Here is a 27,010-nt window from a genome sequence, read left to right as displayed (position 1 = left end):
ATATAATGTTCATTTAACATATATTCCAATTACATTTAATTCTTCATCTATGACTTCTGGTTACAGATACTGCTCTAAAACAGTGATGATCATCTCAACAGAGGACATATGTTTAGAGAACAGCATCTCTATGACAAAAATATCAGAAGATAATCTTAATGCATTCTTTATATCTTATACTTCTCTCTGACATAATGTTCACAGATTGAAATTGAAGAGCACAATAAATTTGTTTTCAAACATCCATCAAAAGTTGAATGTTAAGAATAACTAAATGATTTCACAAGAATAACTTGAATATTCTGCACCTGATATAACTTGGCTAAAAAAATTTAAATTTTTGAAATTCCTACAACATATTTGATTTTGTTCAACCTTTGAGTTTTTGTTTGCTGTTATGTATAAAGCTACATAATAGGCTATTTGTATTGTGCTCACCACAGGTATTGAAACATGGCTTTCAGTGGTATATCCAACACATTTACTGCTGTGTTATAATGATTATCATAAAAAAAAACAAATGTCAAAAATAAGAAATACTATTAGCATGAAGTAAATATATGGGATTCTTGTAGTATCTTTAAAAAACAACTTACATGCCAAAAATTGGCAGAATATTAGTAATCGATAGGCCTAAAATTTACATCACTGCAGAAACATTTATAAACTGCAAACCTGTCTACAAATTTCCGAACTTCTTCAACCCTTTTCACCATGAAACTAGAATCTGTTGGTAACACCATGATAACACGACCATCGATAAACTCACCAAGCACTCGTTCCTTTTTCCAGCCCTGTAACCAAAAAAATAAGTTCTCTTTTCATCATAAACATGCATAAAAAAATAAAACACAAAGAGAACTACAAACACATCTTGATACAAGTATTGCTAAATAAAACGTGGTAATTTCATAAAATCAAATAGAGAGAGTCACATGCATCAAGATGTGTGAACTTGGATGACACTTGAAGTAATAATTGTAAAATTAAGAGATTTTTGGATTTTGTCCACCAATACATAATTGAAGAACAAATATCTATTGATTTTGAGGCTGGACTTTGTGGTGGAGGTTTGTTGCACGATGATTTACGTGTGAGAAGCAATTGAGCCAGTTAATTGTAAGGTAAGGGAGATCAAGGCTTGTCATGAACAAAAAAAAAGTTTGCATATAGAGGGAAACATTGAATGAGAAGAATGGCTATTTATGTTAGTGAAGGTAATGTACTGCATCAAAAATGAAGAGTAAACTTACTAAAATTACATTTTGCAAAATCATCTGTCATTGTACACCCACCCTTTAAAAAAGCAAACAACTGTCAGTAAATTATCAGTTCCCTTTTTAAACACTTGTAAAGTGCTGGCCTCCACTACTGCCAACAGAAAATTGTTCCATATGTTAATCATCCTATTAGAAAAATAGCTGTCTTAACTGAATACTATCCAGAGTTTTAAGCTTGTGTCCTCTCATCCTATTTTAATGAATATATCATAAAGAAATGAGGTACATTTATTCTGTTGATTCCCAGGATAACCTTGTAAGTTTCATTAACATAACTTCTTATCCTTCTTTTTATCTAGAGAAAATAAAATATCTTAATTCACCCTTATAAATCTTCAATCCTTGGACTTTTCATTTTACAACCTAGTATTAAAATGTGCATAATTCAGCTAAATCCTAACAATGTTCTTAAAAAACTTTAATGTTTAGTGGTCATGGTTCTGATTAATTCACCATCAATCCAATCGAGTGTTGCTCTAGGTGTAAAAGTGATCAACTTGACAAATGACACATTTTGATTCAGATATGAATGTGAATAAATCTTTCATTCCACCAAGTTATTAGGTACATTACATTTCATGAAACTCAAAACTTTTGGACTTGTCTGACACTTGAAACAGTAACTGTAAAATTAACAGATTTCTGGATTTTGAAATGCAGAATTCAAATTAAATATCTATCAATATTGGAGCTGAACTTTGTGAAATCCATGGAAATAAATGAAATTATACTCACAGGGAATTTCAGGCTTGACAAAAACATGTGATGATATTTTGAATGACACTTCTCATCTTGGGGTTCACCAATCATATACACCATGTTGCAAGTGTGGCACTGATTTGCACCCAATTTCCATTGGCCAGCATCAATTATTAACTGTTCTTTCTTGTCACTTTTTGCACCATATCTGACAGGAGGTTTAATTCTTGGGGAAGCTGTTCTAGCAGCTGGAGACTTAGTAACAACTTTATCAGTACTAGAAGGAAATTCCAAAACAGGAATGCAGTTTAACTGACATGTGGACACATTAATGCTAGCTACAAATACACTAAATGTATTGAGAATAACATAACATTACACAATAACACAAAATTACCAGTACACTAAGATAACACATCAACACTAACACTAAGAAATTAAGAGAGTGTGGGTGGTCAAACCCATAACGTCCCATACCTATATCACCCTTCACTGCCTGCAGTCATTTGTGGGAAGGTGACTGCTCTACCAAGTTAAAATAAGATAAACATAAAAAGATGAAAAAAAAAAGTAAAATAAAATGAAAAAAGAATAAAATAAAAAATAAGGTACTACCACTTAGGGGTAAGTAAGATAAAACTTACCTTTTGAAGTTAGCATTCCTGCTCCGAATACGGTAGAGGCACTAATTAGCACAACATTGAACCACATCAATATACTAAGTTTACTATGATTGTCATACTTTTATATAAAGCTCAAGGTGTCCAGCCGCATAAAGTAATACCAAGTTCTTAAATGACCTTATTTTTAACTAAAAATAATTATTAGTAATTTTTAGTAAAATGTTTCTGATATGTTAATAATTATTTTTTCTTATGTTTATCTTTTTATTATTCGTATTTTAACTTGGTAGATCAGTCACTTTCCCACAAATGACTGCAGGCAGTGAAGGGTGATATATATGGGACGTTGTGAGCTTGAGCACCCACATCTCTCTCTAATACTAATCTTCTTATGTAAGACTAACGAATTGGAGGTTAAGACTGATAAAGGTGTATCCCCATCGCTATGTAGGTCCTACTTTTCATTCACCTCCAAAACCTAGGATACATTTCATAATCCTGCATTGTAGCTTGTACCCTAAGATCTTTTTTTAAAAAATGGAATGTATTTTGTTTAATTTTAATGTGTTTTTTGTTCGCTTAAAAAGTTATGGTTATAATATAATTTATCAGAGGTTGGGATTTGCTGTTTTTAATACAGTCCTCCTTCATGATTTTGTTTACTTATTTAACTCCATTTAAATGTAATTATTTAATTTCACTATGTATATAATGTGCATATAAAACTTTAAAAAAAATTATGGAAAAAAATTATATGGCTTATATAGCATACACAAAAGGAAAATATTAATCATAATCACAGTGCACCTATAACTTGTATAAAAAGTAAATACATGCCTAAACTATACAAACCTGTTCATTGCTTTTGAAGAAAATGCTCTTGTAAAGATTGGGTAACATTTCTTGGGTGATGAACCTGTGAATGACATCAACATATTTATATTTAAAAAAATAAATTACAAATAACTGTAACAATAACTTAAACATCCAACAAGTTAGTCCTCTTATAATTAGTTGCTGTTTTTTAAATACTATTGATGAATATTGTCAATCATTTAAAACATCTTTCAAACTAATGATTTCTTATATATATATATTAATTTTTTGTAAGATAACTGATTATTAAATTTAATGTACCTTCAGAAATAAGACAGAAAAACATATAATTTCTGAGAGTTTCAGATAGTGCATTACACAAGTTACTGATGTTACACAGTTTTCAACATGTTCTCAGACACTAAGTTACTAAATACGTTATATTTGTAACAACACCTAAAACATTGTTTTACAGTGAGCCATATAATACACCTCTATCTCCCCATAAATGACAAGTTAAATATATAAAAAGTAACTGATAAATCACTAGGATGAAATCATACAACTTAAGGTGTATACATGTACTTGAAAAAGTGGCAGATGTATCAAAATTGACAACATACACACAAGTAATGATACTTCAGTTCATACATAGGACTCATGCTTGACTTTTTCAAGGAGCTAGTTGGACCCTAAAATCATGAATCTTTAGAAGCCAATCCTATAGCTCATTGTATAATGTATTATAGTAGAGTTTATCAGAAAAATTACTGAATCAAACAGTAGATGTTACATATGTCAAAAGGATATCAATATATCAATATACCACAACTTTGTCGTGAACTCATTTCATGAAAACAAACACAAGACAAAACTCTTTTCTTTTTTCAGACCATTTAATAAAGTTTTACTCTGAAGCACAATATTAAATTTTTATTCCCCTTTAAAGTAGCATCTTTAAATAATCAAAATAAATAATGAAAGAAAATTATACAAAATTGTTGGTGTAATCTATTCTTGATCCTACATAACCCACTGCCATCAAGCTGACACGTTTCAAAACGAAATGACAAACGTATTTGATGTAGAGATATAAAAATCATATAATTTGAAGCTTAATGGAGAGCCCATAACTGTTCCCCACATTTACTTGACAATAAATTGAAAATATGCTGCCATAGCAATTAATCCTCCCTTTACTAATAGGTTTCAGAATAACACCTTATAATTGGCTAACCTTAGCTGGGTATCTAGCCCTATTTGTCAAGCAGTCATTTAGTGTAGTTCAAATTGAGTCACAGCCCAACATTTATGGAAATTCCATTATTTTTGAATTTTTAATGTTTCTAATGAAACCATGTCTCTTAAACTATATATCAAAACAACTGGCAAACAAACTAATCCAATTATTTATTGCAAGATCATATCAGGTGAGAGTACATGCTAAATTTTATGAAAGAACTTCTAACACATTCTAACAAATTGTCAATATGGCAGTAACATTTATTTCCACATATGTATTTCCTCTTTTATTTATGATTACTACTTAGAATGTTTCACAAGCATTCACTACAGAGCATACTAAGACTTTTGTAGGTCAATTTCACAAACCACAGAATGTGTAAGCACCAGCCTTTGAACAAGACACACTGCACCCATGAACAACCAAACTAAAATAAATAATTATGTCTGATTTAATCACTGCTATAACTGAAGCCATCAGACACAAACCCTAACAAAGTAACAAATCCTAACCCACAACCTGGAAATTTACTCCCAAACCTCATGAATTAAAGATTACCACAATTTCATATAAGCCCACAGCATTATTCTTAAACCATTCATTAATGCTATGCCAAAAATATATTCTTATTAAGAAAAACTTATATTACAACAAAAACATAACTGGGCAAACTTCTATTATCAACAGATAAATCAAAATCAGAACCTTCCAGATTTTGACAGAAACTTAAATTCATCATGAACAATAAATCAAGCAACATCATAAATAAAATTCAATATAATAATAACACTACTGCTACCAATAAAAAACAGACTTAACTTTTGGACCAATATTTTCAAAGTTCCTTTGTAACCCAAATCTCACCTTATTTGATACATATTTTTGATAATCAAGACTTTTTCACTGAACTGCCACTTTCTATGTCACAAATTTCTGGTTCTAAGAATACGACTGCCTGTATTACAACTTCAGCAGAAATCAAGATTAAACTTAGGAAAATAAACCACAAAGCATTGGGAGATGATGTAATTAACAAACCTATTAACGATATCAAAACCCACCGAGTAATAATTTATAATTACTATCAGGATATTATCCAACTATTTGGAAATCAGCTACTATTAAGATAATACCCAAGAAAAATAATAACTAATCCTGACAGTTATATATCCATTAGCTTATTAAACACCCTTGGTAAGTTAATGGAAAAATTACTCCTAAACCAATAAAATGCTTACCTAGAAACCAACCTCATCAGCCTTATTAAAATCCATCTCATGATGTTTCAACTGAATGCACAGAACCATAGCTACCTTTCTAAATGTCTACAAAACCTTCAGTTCAGTATGGCACAACAGACTTCACTATAAACTAATCGATAATCATGTACCTACCCTTCTTGTATCCAGCTTTCTAACAAAAAGAACAGCAAAAGTTAAAATAAATGATGCAATCATCAGGCTCATCGTATGTGAAGCCAGTGTCTTCCAAGAGTCAGTGTTAAACCTAATATTATACAACCTCTGTCAATGATATCCCATCTCCCTTCTTAAGCCACACACTTGTCTCATGATACAGATAATACTATCATCTGGAATTCTTCTAGTAATCCACGTACCATGACATTTATGGTCCAAATATCATTCAATGCAATATAAAACTGATGCAACAGCATGCAGACCTCAATACATCCAGATCCCAAGCTATACACCCTTTAATTTTTAGGCATATAAATAAAAGTAGGAAAAGGCTATGTAATCTTTAATTAACCCTTAACAATTCAGGCATTGATCAGGTAGAATATTCCACACCTGATCAGTAAAAGTGAGTTTTCTTAAGGGCTCCCACTTTCCCCCCCCAAAAAAAATTATTTTCATTGGATCCACAGATTCTTGCATTGAGAAGGACAGCTCCCCCTCATATTCTGTATTCAAATTTTAAATAACACTTTTATTTATTAATTCAACATACTTACTCTTCTTGACATCAATTTTAATACACTGAAAACCATTTAAACATTACTATTTTTACTAGTTTTAAATGTGTTTGTCCCCTATCAAAAATTAAATAATCAATCACTTCAGACCTTAATTATCACTCTTATTTTTACAACTTATGGCAACTTTGAACTGGATATCCTTGGTTCATTCAATCATCACATCTGCTTCATCAACAGTCACATTTTATATTCAAGCTTTCATGTAGAGCAAGCAGCTTTTTTTCAGTTTTGGTATCTATCTCTCTTTCTTTCAACAAACTTCCTGTTTCCTGTCTCCAACTCCCCACGTCTTAGGTTTTCTCCCGACATTTATTATAAGGTTTCTTTTTTCCTTATTCACTGACCATAATTGTGAATAAGACTCTTAAGCTTCAACAACATTAAGTTCCCCATTATTTCATCAAAGCACTCAAAAATCTTAGAACCTAATTTCTTTCAGCTTTGGTAATTGTTCAGCCAATTTTTTTACAAGCAGGGCAGAGAGAAATTGCAGTTTCTGACTGCCCTTGATTACCTTTCAGGCCCTTCTGGAACAAAAAAGTTTTCAATCAAAATGCCTACCCAGAAATTTTGCTTTTCTTCTTCTCCACAAATCCCCAACTTGCAATATCCTGAAGAGTTGGGGCTAACTAACATGGGTCATTTGGGATATTGCAATCAAGTAGAGGTAATTTAGTCAAAAAATCTTTGATATAAAGATATGAACCATCAGGAACACATCATCTTGAATACACATTACTTGATCTGTATACAAAATACATGCACACTTATATTGTGTATACACTGCTTGTTAGGCATGATATGCTATACACTCAGTATACATTGAACATCAGTACAGCTAGCACACATCTTCAAGCTAAACATTTGTTGTCCAAGCATTCACAGTAAAGGCATTTGTGTAGTGTTCATAACTGATAATGTTCATAAATTTATGAAAGTCCATTCACAGTGTGTCAAGTTCTGCCCAGTTAAGAAATGTTTAAACCAACTTATGTGGAGTCAAACTTTTAATAGTTCTTTTGACTTTAAGAGATCATGCAGGCTACCTACCAGACACTTTATATAAGCTCATCAGCATTTCTGGAATCCACTGGCTCATGGATCCCCACTAATTTCAAGCCCTTATAAAAGTCAGAGTTAAAAAACAAAAAACATTGAGACTGATTGTTGTAATTTTAGAATTTGTATTTTCTAACTGAATATCATCTCATGCAATACCTAGATTAAACAGTCAGGTCAGTGACTCAATGTGTTAGTTATAACTATTCCCTCTTTAAAACTTTTGATCAGAATGAGCAACATGTCTAAACGCCCACATTATAAGTGAAAGAAAAAAGTTCAGCAACATGTGGCTTGAACCTTGGGTCATTTCAATGAGAAGCTCCACCAGCAGCTTTTGTCTAACCCTTAATTCTACAAAATCTTAAAGTATAGGTCAACTGAACGATATTGGAAGTTTATGTTAAAATTCCATAACTTGTTACAATGCACGTTATTCTGTGTACAAAATTACACAATGTAATCCTGTATTTAATCATCAGTAAACATTAAAGACCTGCGTACCAACTGTTTGCAAAAAAAATTCAAATGTTTCTATAAAATATTAAAAGGTGTATTTAAAACATAAGAGAAAACAAATATTGAAGTCATGGTACAGTTACATATTAGGAACCAATTTGCAATTATTTTTACGATATATTTCCTTGCCTTGAGTTTGATCCCAAGACCTCTCACACACCAAGGAAACACTCTATCAAACATCTAAGGGGCTAGATACTTAGCCCTTACTTGTAAGACAATTTTAGCAACTCATATTCTTACAACAGTTCTGTTTGAGTTTACATTAAATATGATTTAATAGTAAAAAGCACATTTATAAGGCCTAAATGTCACTTTTTTCATAGAAAACAACTAATGTCAGTAACATGCTAAACTGTTACAAACCCAAGTTTTCTGATGATTGATCTGGAAAACATGCATGGTTTTTTCCTGCAGGTACAGTTTCCTCTTCTTTTTGAGATTTCAAGTTTGTTGTTATGCATGGTTTATCCATTCTGAAACTGCTTTCTAAACTTATCTTACAAAAATCTTGGTCCTTTTGACTCAGTACTACAACAGGTGACATGAGCTGATCACTTACGGGTTTAGATCTAGCTTGATTCTCATTAACAGATAACATATTTTGTTTGGGACTATCTTTTCTGGTAAGTGTTGTAACAGAATGTTTGGATTTGACAACTCTAATATCCAGAGGAATAGTTTTCTTTGGTTTAGATTTGTTTTTCAATTGCATAGTGCTTGCAGCTTTGAATTTGATGTGAAATACTCCCCTTCGAGTTGTTGTGGACCACCGTTTTGAATCAGATTTTGGGCTACGGGAAGTGAAAAATTTACGAGCCATTGTGGGAGTAACAGGAGAAACACATTCAGGAACAGTACTAGCTTTTCTTGGACTGGACCTTACTAATACATCATTTTCATTTTCTAAAATATTTCTGATTGGATTTTTAATAGGTTTAGTTAATACACTGTTTAAGATGCTACGTTGATACTTTTGCTTATGCATTACCAAATCATTGTTACTATTAGAACCTAACTTTCTAATTTTGTGCTTTTGAGTTGGTCGGTGTTTTAGATTGGTTGATTTAAGATGTTTTATTTGTGGCACATTTTTCAAATCTGAAATCAGAGCTTTTCTGATTCCTAGAGCTTTTCTCTGAAGAGGATCTAGATACTGAGTTTTTCTTTGATAAAAACGTTCAGTGTGAATTCTTGGAGACCCCTTATCCACATTTCTCCTAGATAAATACAGAAGATGAGGCAATGTTGTCAAGTTTTCTTTGCCTTTTGGTGTTCTTGGAGATGGTGGATAAACAGCCTTATATGCTTTGATGCTTGGTGAGGTTTCAAGATCTGGAACATCAGACATCAACCTTGGTGATCGTCTCAAATGATGTGTATCGTTTTCAGTTTCTTTTACCTTTTTTGGAGTGTGAATTAAGAAGCTGAAATACACAAAGAAACTAAATTATCAGGATACTAAAAACAAACAACATAAGTTATGTTATAGTCATAAATTTGGCTTTATAAATACAAAGTCTAGAGAAATTCTGTGGTACTGAATAGAAATGTTTTAATTCTAGCATCCTTAAGAGTAACAATAAACAAATGTACAAGTACACCAACAACGGAATTTCCCGACACTTTATTAAATACATATCTGTATATACGTTTTGTTTTATTATAATATGAAGACAAATAATTCTAGACAAAAATTACATTTTAATAACCTCATTCTAAAATCAGGACTTAGTAGTATGCAAAGAGAAAATGGAAGCACTTCAAAAGACACAAGTAAAATTTAACTATAACAAGGTCACAATCATACTTTTGTATTCAAAGAAGTATTTTCAGCAATCATTTTCCTAATTATGAAGAGAAACTCAATAAGTCAAGCTTCTATTTACTATAAGAACAAGTGGTGGCCTGATTTATCAGTTTAGAAAAAAACACCAAATGGACTAGTATAAACACAAGTTTGCAAATGAAATCCTAAATATTAGAGTAAATAACCTTAATCAATGAAAAGCTTGGTCCAAAATAGTTATTGAGTTAACTTCTAAAAATATTTATCACATGATATACTTTGTTATTATTTAAAATAATTTTGTGGAAGCAAGAAATTACCTTATTTAAGTATTATGAAACCACTTGGTCCATTTAAAATTTGCTATCACTCCACTACTCAAAACTGCATATAGAAACTATTTTTTCTTATGTCCAACCATGTTCATCCAATCTCCCTTCAATGTTGCAGCTTATACAACATTCGAAGAAAAAGTATTCCACACTTACCATCTAACTAGAAACGTAACAATGCCTTAACAAGAGTATTGTAGTCAAACTTACTACACACATTGTATTTAAATGAAATCTATGCTTATAGACTCCAAATCTAACAACTTCAAAGACGCCAAGACACTCAAAAGTTTAGCGTATCCCTACAAAATAACCTCACCAAACCTGGAACCCCTCTGATAGCTCTTTTCTAAACCCTCTCCACCTTTTAACACTCCTACGAAAAAAAATATTTACATCCACTAAAGTGATTTTGGGGCCTATCAGGCCCCATATATTTTTCCAATAGAAACACAGTGATTTAGCAACATTCATTACAAACAACTTTAGAATGGCTCTGACAAACATTTTTTTTACAATTTGAGCAAACAATTTTCGACTGTCTATCTTTTGATCTGCTGCACAAATGGCATCGTCCTCTTTTTGCCCTCTTTGCAGGCGGTTCACATGAGGTTGTTTTGTCATTATCTTTGCAGTAAATTTCTTTGATTTCAAGCACCAATTGCCATATAAATTCTCTTCTGGCTCTTGATTTATGTTGATGAAGAAATTCTGGATGTTTTGTCGAGTATAGAACGAAAGCATTATGCGCAGCAAGATCTAGAATGTTATAGAATATGCAGACTGACCAGCGCTTTGATCGCCTCTTTATTGTATAATATCTCAACAGTTGATCGAGAGTGTCGACACCTGCATTCGTTGCATTGTAAAGATTGACGATTTCAGGCTTTCCATTCTCTTCTACTTCACCAAGACTGATGCTGAGAACTCAGTAGTAGCACATATTTTCCTGATTTGTCTGAGTGCCTGAGAAGAGTGATGTTGTCATGATAGAAAAACTTTGGTGATAACTCTCTAGATTTTGCATTTATTTCAGGAGGCAGGAAGGTTCTTGATTTCCATATGGTTCCAACACGTCTTGTTCTTTTTGTTCGTAGGTACTTGGCAAGTGTCATTGTTGTGAAGAAATTATCTGTCGTTACTGTCCTTCCTTTTCCAAGAAATGGCTGACTCAGTTCTCTGACTATTCTTTCTCCTTGATTTGTTTCTGTCATATTTCCAACCTTTCCAGTATAAATTTGAGCGTTGAGGAGGTAACTTGTCTTTGCATCTGTTAGGCACCAAATCTTTATTCCGTATTTGCCTGGCTTTGTCGGAATGTATGTTCTGAAGCCAACTCTTCCTTTGAAGTTACATAGTTGTTCATCCACTGTCAGGTATTCGCTTGGGTTGTAACTGTTTTTGCAATTTTCAATGAAAAAATTCCAGACTCAGATATGGTGGCATCTTTGATTTCTCTATTTCTTAAATCTGATTTTTGAGCACATTTTTTTTAATTTGTCTTGTGTAATCAGTTTTCGCAAAAATGGCAAACCGAATTCAGTTGAAAACATTTCATCTATCGATGCATTTTTGGATTTGCTTATTCCAAGGAAAAGATTAGCTGCGATCCATTTCCAGAGGTCTTCTTCAAAAATTGGTTCTTTCATGACGGTGTTTGTTGAGTGAATGATCTGTTCCATCATATTATCAGAAATGAAAATTTTGAATGTTTCGAATGGTGTAGAGACTCTTGGAGCAGCTTGCCTTGTAATGCCTGGGTTCCCATTGAATATACTGAGAGCTGCGGTTCTCCTGTTGATCCTTGAAGGTGTTGTTGAATAACTAAATTTCTTATCTTTGGACAAAAGTTCGTTCACTGGCATCATAGTAAGATCTTCTTGATTACTTTCTTCACTTTCAGAAGGGTACGGCGCAATTTGTTCATCATTTTCGGCTTCAGAAGGATCATCATCACAACTTTCAGAGTAGTCTTCGACATTATCATGTTCACTTTCATCGTCATGGTTTTGTCAGTAAATGTACAGCTTCATCAAGAGATTATTTTTGACACGGTTTGAAGATTTAAGCTCCTATATATATAGGATTTGTGGATTCTTCTAGAATATTCTAGAAGCTTCAAGATTATTCTAAATACTTCTGTAAAGTTTCTAGAATGTTCTAGAACAGGCGTGGGCAAACTAGGCAATAATCAGGACCGTCTAAAATTATTGTTGGAGTAGAGTTATTATCCTAAATATCCATCTTTTGAAAAGAAGTTGTAAAATTAATATATTTTTACTATAATTTGCTTTTTTCGGTTGCCCAGGCCTGTTCTAGAATTATTCAGATAATAAATAGTCATTTTTATGTTTTTTGATCTGGGGCCTAATAGGTCCCAAAATACCCTTAGTGGATGTTTTAAAAAAAAAATTTTTAAATATTATTTCGCAAATGTCTGAAAAGTCAAAATATTATTGCTCCTTAAAATATAAAGGGATAGGGTCAGTTAATGGCAATTTCATTTAAATACAAAATTATTAGCCTAATATTAATAACCTTTCAAGTTGCTCTGGGGCCTATTAGGCCCCAATTTTCATAGGAGTGTTAAGCATTCTTTCTTTAAAAGGTAAATAAAGCTAAACATACTACTCCAACACTCTATACACTGAGCTTATACGATCAACTTGCACTCCAGGTTTTGAATATTCTAGGTGTAAAAAAGGAGAAAACTGGAAAGGAAAAATATAATAGGGAAAAAATAGCAAAAACTACATGCCGACAATTAAATTTTGTCATGAAGCAATCTTGCTGCAGTATACAAACATAACATTTTCTGTCTTATTATTTTCATATAATACTAAGCAAATTCTGTCAGTAATTCCAGTAAGTACAGTTTTCATGACACGTGATCAAGATAGATATTTTAATGCTTCTGCAATAGCTATCTTTGTTGTTTTTGAAACATGTTCTACTCCTGGGAATTATGGCTGTAATTCTGTAAGTTATAAAACATTACAGATGGCTTACCCTTAGAGTTGTATCTATTGCATCATATCCAAGAAAAAATACAGACTTACAAACATATGAACTTCCTAGTACAGGATTGGGTTATCTATATTTAATTTTGGGTCTAGTTAACTGAATATGTAGGATCAGATAACACATTGGGTTCAACATCTGGTATGCAACATTACAAATACAGCCAATTACTGTTATTTTTTAAAGTCCTTGAAAAGAGAGTACATATCAGAAGACTGGAAGTTAATGTATGTTACTCTTATTTTTATGTCATTTTTTTGCTGTTCTTGTTTACATCAGCAGTAGGAAAAAATTTAAAATATAGACAAAAGACTTAGTAAATTCAGTTAACAAAATCATGTAAAACACACAACACCTTGCATTTTAGCTAAATTAACAAAATATAAATAAAGCATACTAAAGCAATCATTTAAATAAAAGTTAATATTTTACTAAACTGAAAATATATTTCCAATCATTCTTACTTCCTCTCACACTTACAACTATTATGTGACTGCCAGGGTCTCTTCTTTTGCCCATCTAAGCACTGATCAGATTTTTTCTTGCTAACTCTTATCTTTTATACCCCACTCAACTGCCCTTAATGATATCTTACGATACTCTCCACCTACATCAATGTGTCCTCTATTCTTTAAATAGTGTAATCATGTTTGATACTGACTCGATCCTAGTCTCTAACACTGTCTCTTAGTTGGGAGAAAGAATGGAAGAGCATCAGTGGAAGTATTATTGGGAATACATTTTTAGTTTAGAAAATGTTAATTTCTGAAACATACATACTTCCACTCCCACTTACAGCTATAATCACACATTGATAAGGTGAAGAAGCCAGTGTGGACATTATCCATACAAAAAGCATCTGTACAGATTACGGATATGTCAACAAAATATTGACACCCTAGTGAAAGAACCACACTACATCCAAAATAGATATGCTCTCCACCCAGAAATGAATTCCTGTATAATGGGTGTAGTTTTACACAAGATCATTACTATAGGCCAACCCCAACCTGGTAGCTGAGGTTCTGCTACTCCTGTTGTAATTAAGAAGTCTTAGAACCTACACCTTTGTGCAAATTAATTGAAACAAATGGTCATTTTACAATATTTTCAGCATGGTGGCCAGTGTAGGCTCACTGGACCTGCTAATTTCCTTTAATAGTCATTTTTTCACACAAATGGCGTCATTAGCTGTCAATACGGCGTCAGTACAGTCAATCTATTTTTGGGATATATGACGACATTTTGAGGAATATTACGTCATTCGAAATTGCGTCGGAAGGGCAAGGAGACCAGTCAAAAAACAACTTCTTACCAACTCAATGAAGAACAAACGGTATCAATGGGGTCTGAAATACAAGAACTGGATGCAAGAACAATGGAGAAAGGTTTTATTCAGTGACGAGACTCATTTCTTCGTACAGGGTCAAAGAAGTTTGCATGTTCACAAATATACAGGTGAAAAACTTCGAGAATCTCACATCAATCAGTTCGTAAAACATCCCTTGAAGAAGATGTTTTGGGGCTCTTTCAGCTACTATGGCATCGGAGGCTTACATATCATAGAAGGTATGATGCGAGGACCACAGTACATCAAAGTTTTGCAGAGAAAAGTCGTTCCAGAATTTAAAAATATTTCCAGATGGATCTGGCATTTTTCAGCAAGATCTGACTCTGTGACTATTTTATGACTACAATGCGAATAAAGGTGCTGGACTGGCCTAGAAACTCTCCGGACTCAAATCCTATTGAAAATCTTTGGGCGATTTGTAAAGAAAGACTTCAGGGAAAAGACTGTACTACAAAAGATAAGTTAATTGAGGCCATAATTGAGGTGTGGTACTGTGATCCAAAAATTAGCAAAGATTGCAGTCAACTCATGGACTCGATGCCAAAGTGGATTAATGATCTTCTGAAAAATAAAGGCGATCATATCATGTATTAATTTGTAAGTAACCTTTGGATTCTCAGAAATAAAATGCAAAAAATTGAAAAAATTGTAATTTTCTGTCTTGTTTCAACTAATTTGCACAAGGGTGTATATACCATATTGGTGGCCATGATAATAGGATTGCAACATTATATATAAATACTTATGAGTGGATTTCAACCCATAGCCATTGAATGATGTGTTCCACATCCTGACAAGAAATTAAGCAACAATAAAGTGGACAAACCTGTTACACACCTAAAGACCAAAAGATAATACCCCAGGCTTGGAATAACAAGACTGTGTATGCCTTACTCAACCAAAGGAAACAGAATTATAAACATTCCTGGCCTGGAATTATAAACATTCATCCTCACTCCCCAACCACTGAGCAAAGTATGTTCCATTTTCCTCATGTAATTATGGAGAAGATGTGGAAGAGCTGTGCTCAACCAAAGATGGGACCCTTCCATCTTTGGAATTATGAGATGTACTGAATCTACATTGATCACAGTGAATGACCCTTCACACTCCAATCGAGTACCTCAGAATTAAATCTGAACCAGTATTACAAGTAAGCTCCTGTGCAGTCTGGTGTTACTCCTCCTAACAAGTGAGAAAAAACATCCATGGACCCTGACAGGAAAGCTCACAACTTTGCCCTCTTCTCCAAGAGTTGAAGAATTCACTCTAACAATGACTGGAAACCAGGTGTGGTAAAGACTCTCTAGCTCTCCTAATAGACAGTGCAATGGGTGAATCAATTTCCCTAAATTTTTAAAAGCAGACCAATCTCAATATATTCACTCCAAGCATCAGCAGCAACAGGAATGATCTCCATCCTTTACTAATGATAGACCATGATAGAACAGTAATACCACTTTGTCAGCTCCTAAGTAGCCTATGAAACACCTCATTTCAACAGAGCCTGTTACAACTTGTATAAAATATATTGAATAAGTGGTAGCTAATGCAGCATTGGTTTGATAAAAGCACATCTGTCTGAGAAACTCTTGCCACACAATAGGATCCTGTGAAAAAAATAAGCATAGGAACCTGAAGGGTAGAAACTAAAACACTCACCTCTCTGGATAATCTAGCAGATAGACAAAAACCCTTAGATGAAAAGACTGCTAGATCATGCAAATAATGTGAGATAAAAGTACTGGAAAAGGTCCACATCAGTCCATGAAATGACCTCCAGCAGGCAACTCGACTGGACCAATAAGGACAAAGAAGAGTGACAAATATGATTGTACGTAACTTGCAGAATATTCCTTGCTTTCAAAGAGAACCCAGGATAAAAATAATTGTCTAAAAAGCTTCAAAACCCTCACTGAACACGATCAAGATTGAAGAGAAAGAAGGAAAAGTGAGTAAGAGTGTGGCATCCTGTTCTGTAGTGTTAAGTCAGATGGGAGAGAGCTGAGCCAAACTAGGAGACAAGATAAAAAATAACTATTACTCAAACTGATGACATATTGAACTGGAGCAATATGGTTGTATCTGAAGTAGAATCAAAATATGATAATCTAACAATTGACAAGATGGTGCCAGTAGTAACCAGTCATCCATAGAATGGTGTGTGCACAGTAACACCAATTGAAAGGGATGAGAAAAAACTTGTACAATATGGTAGAACCCACATGAAGCTGATGTGAGTCCAAAGGAAAACACCCGAAACTACAGTACTTGATCTTTGTGCACCACAAACATCAATAATGGTGGAACTCCACTAATAAGGCAGAGTGCAGATAGAAGCCTACTATACCAAGTTGTATATCTACAATCCAAGTATAAAACAATTTTGATTGAAGAAGTGTCTGTATAGACCCAACAACTGGCAGGAATAAAAACTGAAGAACTAACACAGCTCTCTCACTACCCTCAGACCAACCAAACTCAGATAACCCTATAACTAAATTCCAAATCTTGATGAACTGTGGGAGACAAACTCTACAGGTTGAATGGATAACAGTGGTGAAGATTTGAAATAACTGTGACTCAAGGACCTGCAGCCCCCCAATATATCACCTATGCTACTGGCAAACTGATCAAGCAGTGGAAACCTTGGATATGAACATTTTTTGGTACCAATGTATCAAGGGGCTGATATTGGGGGTTGAAACTCACAAACAAGGGAAAAACTATAACCTCCTATATGAACTGATGTAATTTAAGACTCCAATGACAACAGAGAGGAATCCTGAAGCCAAAACCTGAGCCAACATGCATGCTAAAAAATGGATCCAGCTCATCAAAAATGAAGTTGGAGATCCTGAGTCATCTAACAATATGAAATGAGAGAAAACAAAATGCTGGATTTTACAGCTGTAAATCATCCTTAGACTTACTCTGTCTCATCAGGGAACATGGAACTATGAGCAATAAAACTCCACCACAGAACCCTGAAAAATGAGGAGTAGATATATTATTTGAGAGTTGGAAAATGCCTCCTACTGACAATGGCAGACTAAATTATGAAGTTCTGATACTGTGTCAGATAAGGCCTTCCAGCATAAATCATTATATCCAAGTGTGGAAAAAAACACTTAATATTCACTCCCAAACCTTTCAGCCACCAAGTAATGTGCAACCAGGGAAAAGCCTAAAACATCACACACTCAAAGAACCAAGAGCAGAAAAACAAATCAATGGCAGTTCATACCAAAGTGGCCTCCTTTTTTCATTTTTGTAGGTTATTTAAAGATTATATTGATTAACATTGATTGAAACAGCATTTTATGAGATAAAATTATCTGTTTTGTTAGAACAAAGCAACTTTGCACCCACCCTAGGAAACTGAATCTCAGACCTCAGTACTAAAAGTCCATAAACTTACCACTGTCCACAGGTGAACTGAAAATCCAACAAAGTACAAGACACAGGAAAAAGCAAATTTAAATTATTTTTAAACTACACCTCAGAACCCCCTGGAAGGCCACCCCAGATCTTAATATGTCTCAATCACAATACAAATAAGATCACTGAAAGTATTAACCATGAGTGACCTTCTCTCATTACCTGAATGAGGTGCTTATTTACAGTATTAGGATAGAGGAAACATTGATGTATTGGAGAGTATCACAACATAAATATCACCAAAGGCAACTGAGTGAGGCATAAGTGACTAAAGAAAGCAAGACAAAATCTAAATAATGCTTAGATGGGCAAAGGAAGAAACCCTAGCAGTCAAATAACAGCTATAAGTGGGAGAAGAGGTATGTATGTTTAGCATAACTGTATATTTACATATAGAAAATAGATACAAAAAGAATGTAGATAAGATACAATAAGATAAAATATGAATGCAAACTTTCCAACATTTCAGAAACAAAACACTTATGTTCACTTAAAAATGCTGATAGTTCAGTCTGCTTTATTTAGTTTCAAACCTCTTTCAGAATGTAATGTAAAGCATTTACCATAAGCTTCACTATTCCTGAAATTAGCTATTATTTGTTGTTCCATTCAGTATAAAACTTTTTTGTCAAACACTACTCTAAACCAGCTGTAATTAATGGCATGACATCTCTATTTCCTTAACACTGAACGGTATGTTGGTGTCACCTATAAACAATCCTAGGAATTTCTTTCCCTCTCTACAAAGTTAGACCATTTCCTCTTTAATGACATCACCTATGACCAAATAGATGAAATCCCTGCCAAATCCAATGGTAGCTAATAGTTTCCTAAATTCCTGGAAGGTAAGGCACCTCAGTATTATATCCGAGAAAGCATTATAATGAGACATTACTGTATTTCTGGAAAACCATTTTCCAGTCCTGGTGTCTAGTTATTTAATGTTCTGGCCATTGTCCAATGTCAAATTGAAGGAGAGAGATTAAAACTGTAAAAAAGGAACCACAATTAAAAATGTGTAATGAATAAATATGCAACACTTAAATGAGATTAAAAAGATTAATGGCCATTAAAAAATTAAAAACATTATCAAGGTGGACAGAGTCACCATCACCAATAGCTCTGTCCAATGTTACAGACTGACCCTGGGAAAAAATATGTTTAAAATATTGCCGTCGTTGAGAATTGTAACGATGGCAAGAAAGTAAAACGTGGCTGATAGTGATTTGAGTGTTACACAAACTACACATTGGTGCATCAGTTCCAGATAAAAGAAAATGATGAGTTAAAAAACTGTGACCAATGCGTAGCCTAGTGAGAACACCTTCCTCCTTCCGAACTTTACGGAAGCTAGATGGCCAAAGTCCAATTTTGGGTTTGATTTGAAAAAGTTTGTTGTCACGTTGCACACTCCAAGTGGACTGCTAGCTGGCACGGAGCCGAGCCTTGAAGACAACACCATAGTCCATGTACGGAATAGGCATAGGAGCGATGGTGCTGAAGCAAACATATTTAGCTGCCATGTCTGCAAGCTCGTTCCCGCGAATACCAACATGGCCTGGTATCCAGAAAAACTGGATTGAAGTAGCTGCTAATGAGAAATGGGCCAGTCGGTTTCGAATATCTACGAGAATAGGATGTGAGCTAACGTGTAGCGATTCCAAGGCAAGTATAGAACTAAGCGAATCAGTATAAATAGTGCAGTTGGAGAACTGCTCAGCTGCAATATGATCCAGGGCAAGAAATATGGCATACAGTTCAGCAGTGAACACAGAAGCTGTAGAAGGGATTCTGCAAGCAACTTCTGACCCATAGCAAACCATAGCAGAGCCCACTGAATTACCTGATTTGGAACCATCTGTATAAATGGGAACTGAATGATTGTTTGAAAGATATTCATTGAATAAACGACGGTACTTCCAATCTGGAGTCTCTGCCTTTTTTAGGTGACTAAAAGAAAGGTCACATTTGGGGGCTGTAATAAGCCATGGTGGGATGGGCCAACCTGTGGAATCTGCAATGTTATCCAAGAAGAGACCCAATTCATCCAATTGCACCCAGATGCGAAGGCCAAACGGAGCAATGACAGATCGTCTGTTCTGAAAAAGTACTGCCCACCGAGGAAGGAAAACACATTTCCAGGTGGGATGCTTTGGTCGACGGCAAAAGTGCATGCATACAGTTTTGACGAGAGAGAAATTAAAGCAGTTCGCCAGAGTCCACTTCCGTACACAATTGAGGGCGGTTTGTAGTTGCCGCTCAATATATCTCATGTTTGACGACTGACATGAGATGTGAAAGTCGTCGACATACAGCCAATTCGCAATAGTGAGAGGGAGTTGTTCAATGATGGCATTTATCTTTATACTGAAGAGTGTAACACTCAATACACAGCCTTGAGGGACTCCAAGTTCCTGTACAAAAGAACGGGAAAGTGTCGAACCCACACGAACTTGGAATCTCCTGTCCATTAAAAAATTTTTAATAAACATGGGTAGATGGCCACATAACCCATATGTATGGAGGTCTCAGAAAGCGCCATACCTCCATGTTGTGTCGTAAGCCTTCTCTATGTCAAAGAATATTGATACAAGATGTTGGCGGTTGAGAAAGGCTTCTCTGATAGATGTTTCAAGACGAATTAGGTGATCTGTGTTGGAGTGCTGTCGACGGAACCCACACTGGGTGGGCGAGAGGAGGTTCTTTAATTCAAGGAACCAAACAAAACGAGCATTAACCATCCTTTCTAATGTCTTACAGAGACAGCTCGTCAAAGCAATTGGACGGTAGTTTGAAGGAATCTTGGGATCTTTCCCTGGCTTAGAGAAAGGTAAAATAATAGCCTGGCGCCAGGCATCAGGAAAACATTCTCCTGCCAGATCCGGTTGAAAACAATCAGAAGGACATCAAGAGAAGCAGGAAATAGATGGTGCAGCATGTCATAATGAATATCATCAGGTCCAACAGACGTACTGGCAGACCGATGAAGGGCCATTTTTAGTTCCACCAGGGTAAAGGGACAATTATAGTCAAAGAAACAGTCAGTTCGAAGGAAAGAGGTGATCGCTCTGCCCGAAGTCTTGATGGCCAGGAAGGTGGAGGAACAAGCAGAAGTGCTAGATACCCGCAAAAGCTTTCACCTAGAGTGTTAGCGATGTTCAACATCAGTCACCTCCTGACCATCAGAGAGTAAGATCGAGAGGGGGAGAGAATTGTAGTGTCCATTAACCTTTCGAATCCTGTCCCATATGATCTTGGAACTGGTGGTAGAAGATATGGTGGTTGTGAACTTAATCCAAGATTCCTTCTGGCTTTGACGTCTTACCCACCTCGCATGTGCACAGGCCCGTTGGAAAGCAACCCGGTTTGAAAGTGTGGGATATCTACGAAAAGTATCCCAGGCCCGCTTTTGAGCCTTCCGTGCCAAGTGGCAAGCAAGATTCCACCACGGACGAGGATATCGTGGAAAACGTGTTGAGGTTTAAGGAATACACTAAGCAGTTGCTTGTATAATACAGTCAGTTACTGCTGCCACACAGTCGTCTATTGATGGCTGATTTATGATGGCAGAATCAAGTTCTGCGAGAGCAGTGAAAGTGGACCAGTCTGCCTGATCCAGCTTCCACCAGGGCACGCGGGTAGGGTGACATCGACCACGGCCATTCTCTCTCAAAAGGATCGGAAATTGATCACTGCCGAGTGGATTACTGCCAACCCTCCATGAAAAATGGGAGAATAATGAAGGGGAGCAAACTGAGAGATCAATAGTGGTAAAAGACTGACTAGGTGCATGAAAGTAAGTGGAAGAACCAGTATTGAAAAGAGAAAGATTGTGATCAGAGAGCATCCGCTCTACAGATCGGCCCCTCCTATCAATAATAGCACTTCCCCAGAGGGGATGATGTCCATTAAAATCCCCTAGGATTAGAAATGGAGATGGCAATTGTTCAACGAGAGCATCAAGATCTGATTGATCATATGTCTCTCCAGGGGACAGGTACAGAGAACAAACAGTGATGGTATGACCCAAGGAAACACAGATGGCTACAGCCTCCAAGGGTGTGTTGAGTGACAAAGACAGGGTGGGCACGTGTTGATCAACCAACAGTGCCACCCCTCCATGTACTCGACCATCACACAGCCTGTCATTTCTGTACAGAGAAAACTGCCGAATGGTGACTGTATCAGCAGTTTTGAGAAATGTTTCTTGTAAAGAAAGACAAACAGGATGGTAGGAAGCAATCAGCGTTTTGATATACTCCAGATTAGAACGTAAACCTCAACATTTCCATTGTATCAAGGTGGCCATTTTTAAGAACAGGTAGGTGAAGTGGCTGGAGAACCCTTCGGTTTACGACCACATCTTTTTTTCTTTACTGTCTTTAGTCGGAGGAGGTCTATCAACCTCCATGGATCCTGCTCTGGGTCAGGTGGGTAGGTTTTGTTATTGGAAGGGAAATCCAGTGACTGAGGACGCTGAACGAATAATTGTTTTGTCTCTTGTGGTGGGAGAAAAGATGTATCAGAAGAAATGCCTGTATTTGAAACTAAAGGATGTGGATCTTAAGGTTTGTTGGAAGGTATGGGAGGAACAGAGATGGGTGTGGAAGTCGATTCATCAACCTTTTAACCATGGAGGTCAAAAGGCTTTTCATTTGTTTTGAAAACGATTCTCTTGGAGTCACAGAGATCTGTCTGCACTCCCACTGTAGTTGTGGAATGAAGTGCAGCAGCATATGTCGAGATGGGCTTGTGGACAGCAATTTCGAGCCTCAGGATAACTAATGTTATGAGTCGTTTTCAAACACTGAACCTCTTTTCCTCCAACCATTTTGGGCAAAACAAAAGTAGGAAGGGTGGGAACCATTGCAGTTGATACAATGTGGGTCCGTGTGACACTCATAGGCATTGTGGTCCTTGCCACCACAAGGAGCACATGTAAGGAAACCACGACAGGATGTCTTTGAGTGGCCGAACCTCTGACATTGGAAAGATCTGAGGGGGTTTGGAATGTATGGCTGTACCCTGCAAATTAGATAACCTGCTTTGATGGTGGCAGGTGCACATGGTGATGTAAATGTCAAAACGAGGATATCTGTCGGCAGTGTAACTCCATCTTTGTGAGTGGAGATGAGCCTCACTGCAGAAACTCCTTGAGTGGAGAGACCAGCAAGAATCTCTGACATGGGGACATTCTTCAAATCCCTCTCAACAATAATTCCTCGTGATGAATTCAAGGTAGCATGAGGGGTAACCTTAATAGGTACGTCCCCAATTGCCTTTGAATTCAAGAGGAGTTCACTGTGTTGGGATGTGGATGTTTCAACCAATATGTCTCCAGATCGAAGCTTCTTTACTGACTTTGGAGAGCCAGCAAGTCCCTCTAGTCCCTTCTGAATAAAAAAAAGGGACATTTGCCCTAAAGGTTTTTCTGAAAGAGAATGTAATATAAGAAAATGGGGTACGTGTGTTACAGATGTTGAAGATTGCTGCTCAGAGTCTTCAAGACGTGGTCGTTTACCCATTGACTGTTTTTTACAATTTTATTTAAATTTTTTAGAGGATCCATAGGAAAAAGAAAAAATTTAGGTACCCACTGACCCCACCCACCATGGAGCCCTACAAGGGGACGCACTACAAAGTCACAAGGACAATGCAGCAACGCCAGGGTTTCGTGAGCACTATACCCAAACACCAGCATCAGGTACAATGTCCACAACACCAGAACTTCCAACACTGGTACTTGGTTGACTCTAGTCCAAGTGGACCAGCCAATTGACCCAAAGGGGGGCCACCCAAAGGCCGCCCGTCTACAGGAATTCGAGGCCAAAGTGGTGTGTTAGGGTTGGACCCCTCAACCACCAGGATCCTCTCCTCCCCTTCACGAGTCGCCACGCACGGCAAACACGTGGGTGGATGTTTAGATCCCAGAGAAGGTAACCAGATAGAACAGAACCTTCTCTGGGAGGTCCCCTCACCACGTACAGGAATCCACACCGAGGGGGAGTTTAAGGAAAGGCTTAATAAATATTTGATTAAAAAAAGTTGGCTCTGAGTGTTTAGAGAAAGTAAAAGTTGAAGAGTCAATACCAAAGTGGATGATCACAAAACAGAAGTGAGCAAATTTATTTACTTGGAGCAATTAAAAAATCAAGATGGTAAATGTGAGACAAAAGTAAAGAGATGGATAGGAATAGTAAGTGCAAATTTCATCCATATGAACAATATATTAACAAGAAACATTAAAGACACAGAAAAAGCTTATACTTGGACTTTAACCAAAGAACTCTGGAACAAAATAGAAGCATTAAAAACAAGGATCATTAAAGAATGTTGAAACTGTGATATAAAGAGTATAAAACAAACAATAAAATCCTAAAACAAGTCAAAACAAAGTGTACACTAAAATTAGACATTCAAAAGAGAGATTGTATTTTGGACAATTAACAGAACTAGTAACATTCACAGAACTCTGATAGAGGACAAGGTGAAATGTTATAGAATGAGAAGTGAACCTTGGAGAACATGGATCACAGGTGTCACTAAATAGTTGCAGTCAAGCTACAGTGATTGTGTGAGGAAAACACAAGTCAGACAGATGGTCAGAGCAAGCATTAACAGCTAATCACTTGAGTGGAGCACCTACTAGAATATTATGATGAAATCTATAAGCAGATCTTAAACTATTGTTAATGGAAATCTCCAAATATCATAATAAGTGCTTTTTTTTGTAAAAGTTTCCCTGATGAAGAGTTAGTTTAAATCATTTAACAATTTTGTTTGCTTACAAGTTAAATAAAGTTCCACCTTTCCATGATACGAAATCATCAATTCATATATTTAATTAAGCTATTGAGAATGACAGATAAAGACCAAAAAAGTCTATTGTATTATATTGTCTTGTCTCTAACTTGACATTTAGCAATTAATTTTAAACCTACCCAGATTCTGGTGATAACATGCTGCTTAACTTCCTTTTTCTAGGGCTACTGATCATCTTCAATTAGCTTCTATTTGAGGTTTACCAACTGTAGCAAAAACACAGCAAGAAATAAAATACAATTTTACTTTTCATAAGACAACATTAGGCATATTACACTTTTAAACATTACACTCTTAATCTACTCCCTTAAGGATGTTTAACAGTTAAAGTGTTTAACAACAGTATTCTAACTCTGCTATAGTATATTTATTATATTTATTGTTGATGGTGTGTTTTACTCAATCTACTGTTTTTCAGAATGGTTGGGATACAACAAACACGGCAATGGTCAGATCATTATTTATACAAGCCATTTGAAACAACAATTGTTATAATGCTTATGCCTTTCACAAACAATAAAAAGTAATTACAATAACATTGGTTATAAAACATTAGTATTAGGCCTGTTATATTTTTAACTCTACATTCATAATCTAGTCACTTATGGATTTTCATGAATTAGAAGTGTATATAAATGTAAAAACAGTATTCCATTCACACCACATTTGTTATATGTAGAAAATAACAGTATTGAAAATGAAGAAATTATAATCAATCAATTAGTTATTAGTTACCAGAATATATGAAAATTGTAATTTATGTAACACCTCAACAGAAAAATGAAAAAAAATTTACAAACTATAATGTTACATATATCTAGATATTCACAACCTCAGTATTGACTCTGAAAAGAATGTCACTTCATAAACAAACATGAAACAAGTTCATGATTACTACTAGTACTTAGTGGATCTCTTATTTCATAATACTTAAAAAAGAAACACTGTTCTACGTCCTATTTATGAGATCCAAAATCTGAACCTTTGGAATTTCACACTCTTCCTGATGAAAAAATTGGATGATGTTGGTTATTTTGCTGGGAATGATCACAGGTAAACTGCATTTGCTCAATAGGGTTCACGTCTGGCGACTGGCCTGGACACAGCATGGTAGTAACTTCCCAACACTCAAAACCTTGATTTTGTGACAAGCTAAATGAACAAAAGCCCTACCCTGCATAAAGAAACACCAACTTTAGTAAGTTGATTACTAAGTAGCAGTGACTATCCTTTCACATGTTGTCAAATGTGTAATTAACCAGGTATCCAAATGCTACCATACACCATAATAGAAATACTACTATATTTTCTTGTCACTTATAGGTGGTTTAAAAGATGTTTGGAAGTATAGTCAACCAACCCATGCATATCCAAGAATTTTGAACACCTGGATTTCTCAGAAGCATCAATGGCCCAAGAAGCATAAGGGTGCCACAACATATATCATGATCTATGCTGTTGAGGTACAATATTTCCTAGAGTGAGAAGTGTTTTCTAACTAACTATTCTTGTCCACATTGTCCCCACAGTGAAATAAATTATGGTAGTGCTACAGCATAATTGTATCTACTCGGTATTCCACAACAGAAGCAGCCATTTCCCATCAATTAATAGTCATACTTTTCACAACAATTTGTTCTGTTACTTTCCAACATAAATGATCACCATATTTAGTAGCTTTTGTTTGCCAAGTTAATTAATAGAAGTTTTTCATTCTTGACATTTAAAATGTATTTAAAATAATTTAACTGAAAATGTTTCTGGTTCTGTTCAACAATATTATTAAAATATCAAAACTATTGATAATAGAATTATTGCAACTTTCCTTACTTCTAGTAGCACTAAGTTAAACTCTTACTTTATTCAACTTTCAATGGCAAGCGTGGAATACATAAATAATTAATAACTTATTATTATATTTTTCTTGAAAATTTTAATTAGACATAAAAGCAAAAGCGTGGTTATGTGAAACTAAAAAAACAATATAATTACTTTCAATTTTTTAAGATACACAAG

The 27,010-nt window shown here is 35.3% G+C and overlaps 1 protein-coding gene across 1 annotated transcript; it reads right to left on the bottom strand.

Moving 5' to 3' along the window:
• Positions 1-602: 602 nt before the first annotated feature.
• Positions 603-25,200, bottom strand: LOC143235164 (uncharacterized). The gene is made up of 5 exons (XM_076473054.1): positions 25,114-25,200; positions 8,605-9,665; positions 3,455-3,518; positions 2,016-2,256; positions 603-794 (listed from the first exon to the last, which is right to left on the bottom strand). The coding sequence occupies exons 1-5, from the start codon at positions 25,167-25,169 to the stop codon at positions 618-620; spliced, it is 1,599 nt and encodes a 532-aa protein (XP_076329169.1). The 5' UTR covers positions 25,170-25,200; the 3' UTR covers positions 603-617.
• Between the last annotated feature and the right edge of the window lie 1,810 nt (positions 25,201-27,010).

Source organism: Tachypleus tridentatus, chromosome 12 (assembly GCF_004210375.1).
Source record: "Tachypleus tridentatus isolate NWPU-2018 chromosome 12, ASM421037v1, whole genome shotgun sequence".
Lineage (NCBI taxonomy): Eukaryota > Metazoa > Arthropoda > Merostomata > Xiphosura > Limulidae > Tachypleus > Tachypleus tridentatus.
This window is presented reverse-complemented; position numbering and strand designations above follow the sequence as displayed.

What these genes read in the sequence shown, in the direction of transcription:
- LOC143235164 (XM_076473054.1), bottom strand. Translation starts at nt 25,169, where the DNA reads ATGATCAGTAGCCCTAGAAAAAGGAAGTTAAGCAGCATGTTATCACCA. An exon ending in ATGTTATCACCAGAATCTGG is followed by an intron (nt 9,666 to 25,113) that starts GTAGGTTTAAAA and finishes TGTGTATTTCAG; the next exon opens with CTTCTTAATTCACACTCCAA. An exon ending in TCAATCATCAGAAAACTTGG is followed by an intron (nt 3,519 to 8,604) that starts GTTTGTAACAGT and finishes TGTCATTCACAG; the next exon opens with GTTCATCACCCAAGAAATGT.